Here is a 14,750-nt window from a genome sequence, read left to right as displayed (position 1 = left end):
CTGAACACTTGATGTGCTGTCTTTCATTTTCTCTTTTGATTGCTTTTTTGACCAATAGATTATTTAGTTTCCAATTATTTGGGGATTTTCTAGAGATTTTTGTTACTGATTTCTAAGTTAATGCCATTGTGGTCAGAGAACATTCTTTGTAAGATTGAATGCTTTTAAATTATTGAGACTTGTTTTATGGCCCAGAATATATTATATCTTGGTGAATGTTCTGTGTGCACTTGAAAAGAATATCCATTCTCCTCTTATTGGATGGAGTGCTAAAAAATGTCCATTTGATCTAGTTGATTGATAGTGTTGCTTAGATCTTCTGTTTCCTTACTGATCTTCAGTCTAATTGTTCTATTAATTATTGAAAGATGGGTATTGAAATCCCTGACTATAATTGGATTTTTCTTTTTGGTCCTTGCAATTCTATCATTTTTTCTTTATGTATTTTGAAGCTCTGTTATTAAGTGCATACAAATTAAGGATACGTCTTTTTGATGAATTGATGCCTTTATCATCATTAGGAAGTTACTCTTTTTTAATTCCTGGTGGTATTATTTGCTATGACATCTGTTTTGTATGATGTTAATATAGTGCTCCAGCTCTCTTTTTTCCTTGGTGTTAGCATTGTATACCTTTTAAAAATCTTTTACTTTTAACCTATTTGTGTCTTTATATTTAACGTGCCCTTTTTTTTAGGCAGTATGTAGTTGAGTCTTGCTTTTTTTCCAATTTGACAGTCACTGCCTTTTAATTGTGAGGTTTAGTCCATTACATTCATGTGATTTTTGATATAGTAATTTTAAGTCTCCCATCTAGACTTTGTCCCTTTTCCTTCATTTTCTGCCTTTTTGGGGGTTAGTTGAGTATTTGATTCCATTTTATCTCCTTTGTTGACTTATTAGCTATAATTCTTAAAGTTATTTTAGTGCTTTCTTAAGATTTATAACATACGTCTTTAACTTATCACAGTCTTCCTTCAGGTCATTTTATCACCATGAATAGTATAAGAACATCTCAGTAGTATACTTCTCTCTCAGTCTTGTGCTATTTTTGTCATACATTTTGCTTTTACAGATAGTACAAACCCCACACTACATTTTTATCATTTTTATTTAAGGTCAATTAGATTTTAAAGAGATTTAAATAATAGCAAAAGTACATTATATATCTGTGTATATAGTTATCATTTCTCATGCTCTTTGTTCCTTTTTGAGGATCTATATTTCCTTTGAGTATCATATTCTTTTGCCTAAAGGACTTCTTTTAACATTTCTTCTAGTGCAGCTCTGCTGGGGATGGACTCTTTTGTCTATTGTACATCTAAAAATGTCTTTATTTTCCCTTATTTTAAGTGACATTTTTGCCAGGTATATCATTCTAGGTTGATATTTTTTTCTTTTGGTTAGTTGATTTTTCTCCTTATTGCTGATTATATTTTACACTTCTTTACATGCCTGATCTTTTTTTTTTTTTTTTTTTGCTTGAGAAAGATTGTTGCTCCACTAACATCTGTGCCAGTTTTCCTCTATTTTATGTTGGATGCCACCCCAGCATGGCCTGATAAGCAATGCTAGCTCCACACCCAGGATCCAAACCTGCGAACCCCAGGCCACTGAAACAGAACATGCAAACTTAACCACTATGCCATGGCTCTGGCTCTGTGCCTAGTCATTTTTGTTTAGTTGCCAGACGATGTGAATCTGTTGCATGCTAGATATTTTTGTTTTCTGTAAATATTCTTGAGCTTTTTAGGGGGATGCAGTTACTTGGAAACAGTTTGATTCTTTTGGACTCTGCTTTTAGGATTTTTTGGGCAGGAGCAGAGCAGTGTTTGATCTAGGGCTAATTATTTCCCATGATTGAGGCAGGACCATCTGTCTACTCTACCTGATGCCCCATGAATTGTGAGGTTTTCTAATCTGGCTAATGGGAAGAGGCGCTATTTCAGATCCCATGTGAGGGTCGGCTACTGTTCCTTCCATTCATTTCAGGGGGTTCTGTTCTCTGCCTTGGGTCGTTTTCTCACATGCATGTGCCGATCAGTGCTTTGCTGAGTATTTGAGGGGATGCTCTGTAGTTCTCCATAGTCCACTCTTGTACAGCAGTCTCCTCTCTGGTACTGTGTCCTGTGAACTCTGGCAACCTCGGTATCCCCAGGTATCCCCAGCAATGTCTCCTCAACTCAGGGAGTCTTTCCATGCCTCACCTGGTCCCCTTTCTACTCTATAGCCTAGAAATTCCTACAAAGCATAAACTAGGGCAGTTGTAGGACTCACCTTGTTTGTTGCCTGACTCTCAGGCATTTCTGTTTTTTCCTTTATAGCCAATGTCTTGAAATGGTTTTTTCCCCAGATAGTTTTTTCTGTTTTTTGCGAGAAGAAGGGGTTGTTTCAGAAGAGAGAGTAAATCTTGTCCCTATTGCTTTATCTTGGCTAAAAACAACTCAAATTGCAAATGACATATGCAATTCTTATTTCAAGATGAGATTCCATGTTTCCCCTGGCAAACGTAGTCTAGGATATTTTTGCTAATTCTGTATTGACATGTTTTCTTTTCTCCTTTAGATTTCCTCCTTATTACAAACCCATCACCTAATGCCATCTTTTCCTGAGTTATCTAGTATATCCTTTTAACAGTGTCTCTCTCCCCTGTGACCACGTAACAAGTGCCATGGATGAATATAATGTCTGTTTCCTTCTCTCACACTTAACTGACCTTAATGGTGTTTTAATTTTTCAAAAATTAAATTCAGTTAGGCTTTAGTTTTTTCTCTTTTTTTCTTTCTAGAGTATTTACCTGTTAGTTGTATTATTGAATTCCATCCATTACATTTATATATATTTCTATATATACAGATTTTACTTACATGCTCATTAGTATTGCTGAACTATTAGAATTCCTGAATTTATGCAATTCTTTAATATATCTCAGAAACTTTGAAAAGTTTTATGTAATTACAGAGCATTATAAAGGGTATATTATTTTAAGTAGAATGCTTTGATCCTTCTGTCATATTCATGAACACACCAAAAGTCCTTAAAATCTCAATAACTTTACAATATTTGCATCCATGTATTTTTCAAGGTAAATTATTTTTTAATTGTTCATTTTATTAATATAGATAATTTACTATTAATTTTTAAAATGTATAAATTTTATAAATGTATAAAATGTTTTAAAATATTTATTTTATCTATTTAACAGAAGAAATATATTTATATACTTAAAATAAAAATATATTTAAAGTGTATAAAATATTTTAAAAAATGTATACTCAGACCTCCCTTTTTACTTCTTAGAGTAGAAGTCAAGACCATTTAGTTTTTGTTCATTTGTGATTTTCTGATATAGTTTGTTTTCTGTGATCCTTCTGGTCTCTCTCCCAGGTCAGGGTAGTGGTGGTGGTGGTGGTGTGTGTGTGTGTTTGTTTGTGTTTGTGTTTGTGTTGTGTATAGGGGAAGGGATTCTATTCTTATGGACTGTAAATATATACATATAAAACCTTTTTGTCTCTAGTATATTAATAAATGCATTCATGAAGTAAATGAGAGAAGGGAGGAATCTGTGTTTGTTAGGTAGTAATGTGGTTAATCTTCAAATTACAAAATGTAGAGATGGAATTCATGGCTTTAAGTTTTGCTCTGACATAGTGTGATTCTACCACTTTTGGTTTTTCCCAATTAGTTTTTTCTTCATTTATTTTTGTCCTTGATAAATTAATGTGGTAAATATGTCTATATTAGATACTTCTAAAACTTAGCATTATTAATAATTTTAGAGTCTTGGTTAGCAGTTGTTTGACAAGAAGCTTTTCCTAGAAAGTTACTGAATGGTTACATTTCTATTTTTTCCCAGTTTTATTTAGATATAATTGACATACATCACTGTATAAGTTTAAGGTATACAGCATAATGGTTTGATTTGCATATATTATGAAATGATTACCGCAATAAGTTTAGTTAACATCTATCATCTTGTATAGATACAATAAAAAGAGAAAAATAAAAATGTTTTTTCTCCTTGTGCTGAGAGCTCTTAGGATTTACCCTCTTAACAGCTTTCCTATATACCATACAGCAGAGTTGACTACAGTCAGCATGTTGTACGTTATGTCCTTAGGCTTGTTTATCTTGTAAGTGGAAGCTTGTACCTTTTGCCCGCCTTCCTCCAGTTCCCTCTCCGTCCACCTGGTTATGATTCTGATAGCAGATATGTTCAACTCAGTAACCTAAAAACTGACATTTACTGTTGTTTCTCCTTAGGTTTGAAAATGTAGATATTATACTTGAGTGACTTTTGAATTCCTTTCACCTTTAGTATGATGAGAGTTGAGTTTGACTTTGTTTTAAATATATTTACGTTTCAAATAGAGTTAAGGGAATAAAATGTTAGAACAGAAATATTTCATTGCATATGAATTTTTAGTCGAAAAGGGGAGAAATAATTTTCTTTTAAAATGTCATTTCTGTTGCCTCTTAGGCATAGAAAAACTTATAGAGATGATAAACTAGGTAATAGATGAATTCCATCGATATATTGATTTGGAATTTCAGGCAAAAATTTTAGAATAGTCATGCAGTTTTACTATTTCTACTGTTTATAAGGCTGAAGTCAAATATTCCAAAATTATTCGTAATCTGTGGAAATGATAATATATTTTGAGTAATGTTTTTGAGCATCGTAAAGTTCAAAGATAAGCTAATTCTCTCTTATAAGGGTTTTATTGTTTTTTAAAATACAAATTCCAGTACAGTCAGATGATTAGCTTTTGGAAACATTTCCTTGGAATAAAATATTGCTGTACAATTGTGCTGATGCAGAGAGCAGGAAAGGAAATGTAATATTTCTATGCATTAAATTTTGTTATGAATAATATGAATATTACTATATCAACTATAGTATAGGCATTCTCCTATTCTTTTATGGTGCCTGTTGTGTGTGTGTGTGTTTTTTATTTTGATGAAGATTAGCCCTGAGCTAACGTCTGCTGCCACTCCTCCTCTTTTGACTGAGGAAGACTGGCCCTGAGCTATCATCTGTTCCCATCTTCCTCTATTTTATATGTGGGACGCCTGCCACAGCATGGCTTGGTAAGCGATGCACAGGTCTGCGCCCCGGATTCGAACCAGCAAACCCGGGGCTGCCCAAGCGGAGCACGTGAACTTAACTGCTGTGCCACCAGTCTGGGCCCCTGTTGTATATTTTTTTGATAAGCTTTTTTTTTTAGAGTAATTGTGATTTATAAACACCACGTGTTAAGGTTCTTTCCAGATCCATTCAAAGCTATGAGTTTCGAAACTCAGAATCTCTGAAAGTTTAACAAATTAACACGTTTACATGCCAGTAATGTTTCTCTTCAAAGGCTAGAAAATGCAACGTGATAGTGTTTTTTAATCTAATTTTAAAATACACTTATTTCAGGAAATAGAAAAAAAGTTTAATATATTGTTTCCTGATTAATAAGCAAATATTCTAAATTAATATCATTAGAATATATTTTTAAACTGGCAGGAATTAAACAAAATGGCAGTGAGTGTCAATGGTAGTGTAGCAGTTAACGGTTCCTTCTCCAAAAACTAAACAAAACAGAACACATACGTGTTAGAATTTTGATTCTGGGAAGTTACACCTTTAACTTTAAAGTATTTAGTGCTTTAAAATGGAAATCAGGGGCCGGCCTGGTGGCGCAGCGGTTAAGGTCGCACGTTCTGCTTTGGTGGCCCGGGGTTCGTGGGTTCGGATCCTGGGTGTGGACATGGCAGCACTCAGCAAGCCATGTTGTGGTAGGCATCCCACATATAAAGTAGAGGAAGATAGGCATGGATCTTAGCTCAGGGCCAGTCTTCCTCAGGAAAAAGAGGAGGATTGGCAGCAGTTGTTAGCTCAGGGCTAATCTTCCTCAAACAAAATAAATAAATAAATAAAAAATAAATAAATTGAAATTCAGTTGGTTTCTAAATATTTAGACCATTGGTTTTGTTTTATAGACATGGGTCCTCTCTGTCCTTCAGGTTTTTCTCTAGATGAGTTTCTTTCCAGACTGGTGTTTCTAATACAGCTTTATATATACATGACAAAATGTAAAATTTCTCATTTAAATATATTAATTATTGCCGTTTAAGGAAAATGAAGACCTTTGTTATATGTTCCTATATAGGGAGAGAGAATAAAGCTTTAAATCATCTAGAAACTAAAAAATAATAAAATTGTAAATCACTGATGTAGAGAAATGTTTGCTTGTTTGTTTTAGGGGCCTTGATGCTCTCAGCAAAAAAGCGAAGGCTTCCACGGTGGACTTACCCATAGAGTCTGTAAGTCTGAGTCTCCAGGACCTGATTGGCTACTTCCACCCGCCGGATGAGCATCTAGAGCACGAAGACAAGCAGAACCGATTGCGAGCTCTGAAGAATCGGCAGAATCTCTTCCAGGAAGAGGTGAGTTTCTGCCCACACTCATTTCTTCTTTGCTCTTGTCTTGGGAAGAGAACTTCCTGGTGGGGAAAATTCTCCCTTTGACATCTTTGCATTTTGAGATATAGCTGAGCAGGTATACTACTGTACATGGAACCAGGCCTCAGAGGAAGCCTGCAATTATTTTTATTTCTCCATCAGTGAGTACTAATTTTAAAAGACGAAACTCTTCACTCCCCTGGCAAAGGACAATTTATTTTACTGTCTGCTCAGCCTCCATACTAATCTTTCATTGGACTATAGTTTGCTTCATCTTAGTTACATAAAAACAGAATCGTTAAGCGTCTAAATAAATGAATACAGGCTTTGGAAAGCAGGGGGTATTCATACTGTTGAGTGGGTTCTTTGGGGCTCCTTGGAAGTGCCTGAGGCTCCACAGGGAGCCTTGTGTTGGAGATGGAAGCTGCCAGGAGAAGACCCCTCGAGGTGGCAGAGCTCTAGGCTCCCTCCTTGGACAGAGCAGCCCCACTTTTTCCCTTTGTGTATATTAATTTTCTACGTATGATTTTATTTTGCGAAAATTCCACTGCTAAGAATGGCTCAGGTGCCATGTTTTGTAGACAGAATAACAGAGGGACCAAGTGAGATGTCTGATGTTCCTGTGGTTGTGTCAGAACTAGTACCGTGTATTCAGGAGTTTCAATGGGAGGATGTCAGAGTTGAACTGGCAAGTGAAGTCAGCCCAGCAAGTGATCCCACTCTTCTCAATGCTCCCTGTATGTAGAATAATGAATTTTTCTGAGTAAAAATGTCTAAGAAAAAAGGTTAGAGGACATCGCTGAGTCCCCAAAATCCCTAAATCTATGTTCTTTTAGTTTTCAAACTGTTTCCTAATTTTCCACCCAAAGCCTTTGAAACTGACATTAATTTTTGTGGACTTTTTCACTGTGTATACAAAGGAAAGACCTATCTGGAGACCCTAATAGCGTGAAAGCACGGAAATGTCAGCATAAACCACTAATAACAACATGGAGTATTTGTTGGGACCTTTTCTTTTTGTGTATGCCAAATCATTAGACTGTACTGTATTTATCTAATATCAAGAAAGAGTGAAATGAAATATTGGGCTGGGGAAATTGAAAATATTGATTTAGATTAATTTTTTTTCACTTTCTTATGTAAAACAATCTGGATGGGGACCTAGAAATGTTCTTAGGTACATTGTGCCTCTTAAATTCCCTGTGTGAAATAAGATAATTTGATTAGTTCAACTTTTTATATCTGTTCCTTTCATGTGCTTTGCCTCATTTTGACAATCTTGATCTAGCAATAATCATAAAAGCAGAATTTCAAATTTAGACAGCATCTTACAAAGTTCTGTAGTGAATTTTTGATTTACTTTAAAGGCATCTTTTCATGAGCTTTTTAAATTTAATTTATTAGATCTTCAGTTTGATAATAAAAATAATAACGATGACGATTGTGATGATGCCTATTCTAAGGATAAGAATCTGCTCTTATGTTTTTTTAGTGGAGGAAAAAAATTGTATTTTCTCTATTCATCTTAGGTTCATTGGCTGGGGCTCTGCAAATTAGACCAGCAGAAGACAGATTTACAAGAAAAAAATAAATAGAAATTTGCTAATGCGTATGTAGTGTATACACAGAAGTACTCAGTGATGAGTAATTCAAAGGAGTAGTTAGAACTTGGGCTCCTATAGCATTTTAATGAAAGAACAATAAATTTGTAGAGAAGTGACAAAATAAAGGGAAGGGATTTGAGCTTCTAGGGTCAGCAAATTGTGGGAAGGAAGATTATGGGGGAAACTAATAGAAGAGAAGGGCTAGTTAGTAAAGTTTATTATATAGATTTCTCTGGTGCAGTCTCTGGGCTGCTAAGAGTCAACGTTGCCTCCTTTGAGTAGGAATCTTCCTGCCCTTTGATAGAGAGGGGGTGGGCAGATAATTCCTCTTGTGTCTGATTTTACTCTTTTGCTCTCAGCTCAAAATAATCCTTATGCCCAAGTGGCAGATTTTGGGGTGGCACACTCTGAACCCCGTCACTTACTTACAATAGAAAGCTGTTATAACTGATTCGTTAATCTAGTATTAAACCTTACAAATAGAAGTATGAAGTTTGTAATTAGATACTGTTCTTCTGCCTCTGAGAATAGTACTCAGGATTTAAAATCTACTTGAATGATTTCAAGAGCATTTTGTTTCACACGCATGTGTGTTTCTTCCTGTCCTTTGAATAAACGATCTCAATTGTCTTTCTGATTACCAGACTTTTTTTTTTTTTTAATCAATTTAGCGTGTTTTGTCTGTGAGCGGAGGCACAGATTCTAGTGGTGATGTTTTTAATCTTCCAGGGGATGATCAACCTCGTGCTTGAGTGCATCGACAGGCTGCACGTCTACAGCAGCGCGGCGCACTTTGCAGATGTTGCTGGGAGAGAAGCTGGGGAGTCGTGGAAATCGATTCTGAATTCTCTGTATGAGTTGCTGGGTAAGAAGTCTGACTGGGTTCTCAAGGAATGGTTCATGTCTGTTTGAAATGATCACTTAACAGTTACAGCAGTTTCATAACGTGTTTCCTAATTGAGGCTGTGTTTGCTTTAGCTGCACTAAATCCAGTGATGTTTAGTATTTAACTCCGTCTCTAGTGCCGAATGTGGCCAGAGCAGGGCATTTGTCTTGGATGAAAAGAGCAGGGTCATCTAGAGTGCAGTTTTGTAGCTGAGGGGCCTCTGTATGGATATGTGTTATGTATTTCCTTTTTGATTCTGAAGTTAGTCCCACAAGAGCCCCTCTTACTCCCTCACAGTCTTGTCTTGTCAGGGATCTCCTTCATTCTCCTCAATCTCCTTCTCTAGTCTTTTTGAGATCTGCATTTGTGCTTTTTCTAGGTACACTTGACACACATTAAGCAACACCTTCCTGGTTGATGCTGCATTCCTGTTGGCTCTTGCAAGCATATGACCTCATTATTTTTGTCCTGAACTATTCCAGTAGCTTCTACTTGTCTCTTGTCAAGAACTGTGGAGGATCTGAGGTTTCACCCTACTTGCAAGCTAGTGAGTTGGCCAGAAATTAGGAGAATGAGGGACAGTTTATCTCTCAAAGCAATGGCTTTAGCCAGAATATCAGCATTTTTGGTGCCAATTCCTTGAGCCTCAGTTCTCACAGGACAATATGAAGGGGACAATTGACAGCTACACCTGCAGTGGGCTGAGTGACAGGAAAGGAATCTTGAGTTTAGGGAGCCCAGATAGTTACACTGGAAATAGGCCTGCCTGCTCTTTGCTGCAGGTGGAGAAACCATCTCTCTTTGCTTTGCTTGCTGCAAACATTTTTGAAAGGAAGGTCTGAGACAAAGGCTTTCAGTGACTCATTTGCAAGACTTGCAAAAACACGAGGCTTCTGGAGAATGCTCTCTTTCTTCTCTCTCACCCTTCCCTCCAAAATCCCAGATTTATCTGGTACACTGCAATTGCACATCACTTGCCTGTTAAGGAATTTTTCATTTTTTCCCGTTTCCAGAAGGTACAATTCAACTTGCTTCACCTGGTATGTGAGGCCCCAGCCAACTCTTCCAGACTAGTCTTTTCCTCTCTCCTTCTCCTACCCTGTACTCTGGTCATACTGATTTTCTGAGTATCTTGTACCTGTGCACACTTCTGTGTCATTTTCTTATTTCACCTTTTCCAAAATTCCTATCTATCCTTTAAGGCCCAGTTCACATGTCACTTTCTTTTGAAGTTACTCTTGACATTTCTCCTAACTCTTAGACATGATCGAACACTTCCCCCCCCCCCCCGCCCCCCCCCCCCCCGCCTGCTTTCTTGGCATTTTGCGTTTGCTTGTATACAGCACTGACCACATTTCTTCTTTAGTTATATGTGTGACTGTGATCTCCAGGGCAAGAATAGCACCTTCCTGATTTTCGTATCTCTGTCATTGAACTTAATGTCTGGCACATGGTAGGTACCCAATAAATATTTGCTAATTAAATAAATGTTTACTGATTAAATGACTGAGTTCTGATAGAATAGGAAAGTATATGTGGAAGTAGAGAAAAGAGATCTCGATGCATTTTTATGTTAAGAATGAAAGGCAGTTAAAATATTTGAAAATTCGCCATAATTTAATTGAACTTCATTAAAATTTATAGTCATAATACTCTTTAGTAAAGAAGACTCTTGTGCCTGCTAGAATTTTCCATGTGCTTCCTTTCGGTGGGCTATTTGATGCACCATTAAAATTAAACACATGCAGCTTGGTGCTTTCAGACTAAGTGGTACCATTGGCTATCATTTCTCTGAGCAGGTCCCAGGACATTGAGGCTTTTCAGGAATCTCAATTCATTATTTAACCCACATCGATTATCAGGATAAGGATTTTATGACGCCAAAATCTAAAGACTGCGTGTCTTTGCCAGTGTCAAAGTTATAACACTGAATTTTGGAATAGAGTGGAGACTGAATACGGTAGTGCTTTTAACACCACAGTTTAACATCTTCACTTGGTATGATTGGCTTCAGTCTTTTGACAAACTAGATGTTTTAAGTAAAGAGGTATATCATTGGTGTGTGTTGAGGATAGAAAGGATTATATTTAGACAGAACATTCTTGTTGTAGATAAGTCTAGATAATATGCATCTTACTTACATTTTCATATCAACTCTTCCCATAGTCTATTAGTCATTCCCTTCAACAGGTCCATGTGCTCATCTATTCGTAAGTAATAATAATGTACAGAGAGAATTATAATGATTTTTCTGTAATCATAGAAAAAGTCTATTCCAGCAAAGTCAATATTTATTCAGTTTTATCCTTCTGGGCTACTTCTCCCTCAAGCCTGTACCCGCTTTAACTTCCCAGAGTTCTTTGGGGATTAAATCTGACTATTTTAGAAGCTGCTGAAGTAGCAAAAATAAACTTTACACAACGCTGGAGCATTGGTGAGTATGAGCATAGCTCCTCGTCAGAATTGGTTTTCTGATTTGATTTTTAATGGGAACATGGCTAGAGATGTGATTTTAAAATGATTTTCCTAGTCAGATCGCGAGGGAAGAAGCAGTTATTGTAGGTGGAATGATGTATCTGTTAGGATGTGTTCAGTTGCAAATAACAACCTCAGCACAAACTGGCTCAAACAGAGGGCACTTATTGGCTTGTATAACTGGAAGTCTGCCAGTGGGTTTGACTCAGTGACTTAATCAGAGCATCCAGAACCAGTTTATTTATATCTGTTCTGCCTTCTGTGGGGTCAGCTTCCTCCAATGCTGGCTTCCCTGGATGGCCTCAGTTGGCTGCCATCAGTTCCCAGTGTACTGCAGATCTTGCTCTGGCATGGGAGAATTGAAAGAAAGCTGCTCATGAAAATTATCTCTCAAGAAAGAGTATTCTAGGCCTGGCCCTGTGGCCAAGTGGTTAAAGTTCCACGTGCACTGCTTCAGCAGCCTGGGTTTGTGGGTTGGGATCCCAGGTGCGGACCTACTCCATTCACCAGCCATGCTGTGGACGTGTCACACATGCAGAATCAAAAGAGGAGGATTGGCGCAGATGTTGGCTCAGGGTGACTCTTCCTTAGCAAAAAAAAAAAAAAAAAAAAAAAAGAACATACTATTTTCTAAAACTCCCTAACAAGCTTAACAAACTACTCTTTGCATCTCATTAGCCCAAACTGTGTCTGTGCCAGTCATTCTGGCAAGGGGCTGGGACTTTCACCCACACTGGCTTTGACTGATCAGAGGCCCACTCCTGAAACTGAGGCCAAGCCCCTGGACTGCCTAGTGCCATTCAGAGGTGAACGTTACAGAGAGTGTTGGAGAAGAAGCTCAAGTGTCCACTACAAATGTTAACTCATGTACACGTCCAAAAGTTGTAATGGACTGCATTGTAGTCAGAATGCGTTTATCTACTACTGAGCACCATGTTTAAACAGAGTAGGCACTCAGTAAATTCTTGGTTGGATTATTTAATAAATATCTTACAGATTCCCAGTGAGGTTAGATTTTCTCTAGCAGGGTGGATGTGGACATTGAGTCACTCTATTACACACCAGTGCACCTGTTACTCCTCTACCATTATGTCCTTTTCTTGAGAAACAAAAACTTAATATTTAATCCATAGACATTGGCCTCTGAGAAAATGACCCTTCTCTTTGCCAGTCAGGGTCTCAGAATCCCAGCTCTGCACTTATGTGACTTTAGACAAATTGCTAAATTTGAGCTGAGTTTCCTCATCTGCAAAGTGGAGGAAATAGTAGTGTCTACTCTTAGGGTTATTGTGCAATTCCGAGTTAAAGTAAGGCACTTAAAAAGATGCCATGACATAGAGAGTGACACCTGTTATTATTATAAATATTATCTGTAAAATGCAATAATAATTCCCCTCATAAGTTTGTTGGGCAGCTTAAATGTGGCACTGTATGTCAGATGCTTAGCATAGCATGTTCTTCTTATCATTGTTCCCATTTCTTTTGGATGCTTATCATCCTTTTGCTCACTAACATAGTAAAAGTTTCTTCTCCAACTTCTGTTTTTGTTCTTGTGGTTGTTTTTGCCTTTTAAATGTGTCTCAGAAAAGAAACTTCACTTGAAACTATTGGCTATAACAAGGGAAGTCCTGGCTGAGCTGGTAGAAGGCATAGCATCGTGATTATTGCACATACAGCTAGCTCTTGGTTTCCTTATCAGAAAATGGAGGAAATAGTTTTCTTCATAGTTCCCTCCCGGCTGAAAATTTTGTATTCTATTATTCCACCCATTCTCTGAACAAATATCACGCCTCTTCTACATCTGTATCCTCCACATCTGGTGCATAGCTGGTGTTCAGTAAATACCTGAGATATGAATTCTTGAGATTGCATTGATAGTTGGATGCTGTAAGATTTCTGCTGCATATCTCTCCCTCCATCCCTTCTCTCCATCAATCTTTGTTTCAGACTCCGGGGAGCCCTCACACACTTCCTCATGAACTTTCATTGCCTCCGTTACTTGGTCTACACTTCTTGTTCTAGTCTTTGGAGTACTCAGGCCAATGTTTGGTCTGTTCCTTCTCACCTATGGCCTCACTTGCTTTGTCTCAAGTCACTCAGCATTGTGTTCTTCCAGGCCTTTCCTCCAATCCAGTTCTGTCCTTCCAGAATATCAGGAATGATTTTATATCAAAGATTTTATATACAGTAAATATATATTGATGTTTAAATATATATGTATATATAAAATATATGTGTGTGTGTATATATATATAAAGTCTATATTTTCTTAATTATTTACATCTCATTTGATTAAGAAAGGATTTAAGGGAGCCATTGCTTAGAATTGAAGTAATTAGAATCCCCTAAAACTCACATCTTAAAGGAGGATAACAGTAACTATAAATGCTACTAAAATAACACACATTGACTTCAGGCACATGCATATTTTGTGGCTTTTAAACTAATTTTTTCATGCAACAAGAGACATAAATTCTGAACATAGCTTCCATAGAAACACACACATCCTTAACTTTAACTTCTGTATTTTCACACTGTTACTCCTGAGAGTGTTTTTGTTAATCCCCCACACCTAAGTTTTTTCTTTTTAATGCCTCTCTTCAGGAAAGTTTCCTTTTCCTTTTTGTCTGTTTTTCCCAAGTGTCTTGCCCTTAATTCCTGGTACAGTTTCCTGAGGGGGCGTCCTTTGTAACAGAGACTCTGTCATGGTAGGGGAACATGGAGTTGGAGTCCAGTGGATCTGGATTTGAATAGAGGCTTTATCTATTCATCAAAGATTAATTGAATGCCTGCTATGAGGGATGCCCTAATCTGGGCAATGAGGGACATTGTGACCAGGACATAGTCCCTGCTTTCATGGAGTTTATGTTTGAGTAAGAGAGACAGACGTAAATCACCAAGCTAGCCATAGTGCTGTGCAGTTACTGACTTTACTGACATGACCATCTCAACACAAGTTATCGTTAAATAATGTTAATAGGTAATTAATAAAAGACTGATAAATTTGACTACACAAAAATTGTATGACTACATAAAACTTTAAACTTTTATAATAATATCATTACAAAACAAAAAAAGCAGAAGGGAATTTTGTAAAATATGCAATCTATGTGAAAGACAAAGGCCCAGTTTCTATAATACATAAGAGTTTTCGTAAATCCATGGGAAAAGAAATATCATCTAATAGAAAACCAGGCAGTGGATAGAGACAGGTAGTTCACAGAACAATAAATAAAAGATTCTCAACATGACAAATAAAGAAAAGCAAATTAAAATAATAAATAAGAATCATATTTCACTTATTAGATTGGCACAGATAAAAAATGTGATAATACC

The 14,750-nt window shown here is 36.9% G+C and overlaps 1 protein-coding gene across 6 annotated transcripts in view; it reads left to right on the top strand.

Annotated features, from left to right (window-relative positions):
• Positions 1-14,750, top strand: part of RYR2 (ryanodine receptor 2) — a 674,743-nt gene that overhangs the window by 336,009 nt on the left and 323,984 nt on the right. For all 6 annotated transcript variants that reach the window (XM_070492185.1, XM_044758547.2, XM_070492181.1 and 3 more), the window contains exons 15-16: positions 6,251-6,434; positions 8,783-8,918. In XM_070492185.1, coding sequence (XP_070348286.1) covers positions 6,251-6,434; positions 8,783-8,918 — 320 coding nt within the window. The remainder of the gene's footprint in view (positions 1-6,250; positions 6,435-8,782; positions 8,919-14,750) is intronic.

This window comes from Equus asinus, chromosome 2, assembly GCF_041296235.1.
Source record: "Equus asinus isolate D_3611 breed Donkey chromosome 2, EquAss-T2T_v2, whole genome shotgun sequence".
NCBI classification, from domain to species: Eukaryota; Metazoa; Chordata; class Mammalia; order Perissodactyla; family Equidae; genus Equus; species Equus asinus.
The sequence above is the reverse complement of the archived record's forward strand: the minus strand, read 5'-3'. Positions and strand labels throughout refer to the sequence as shown.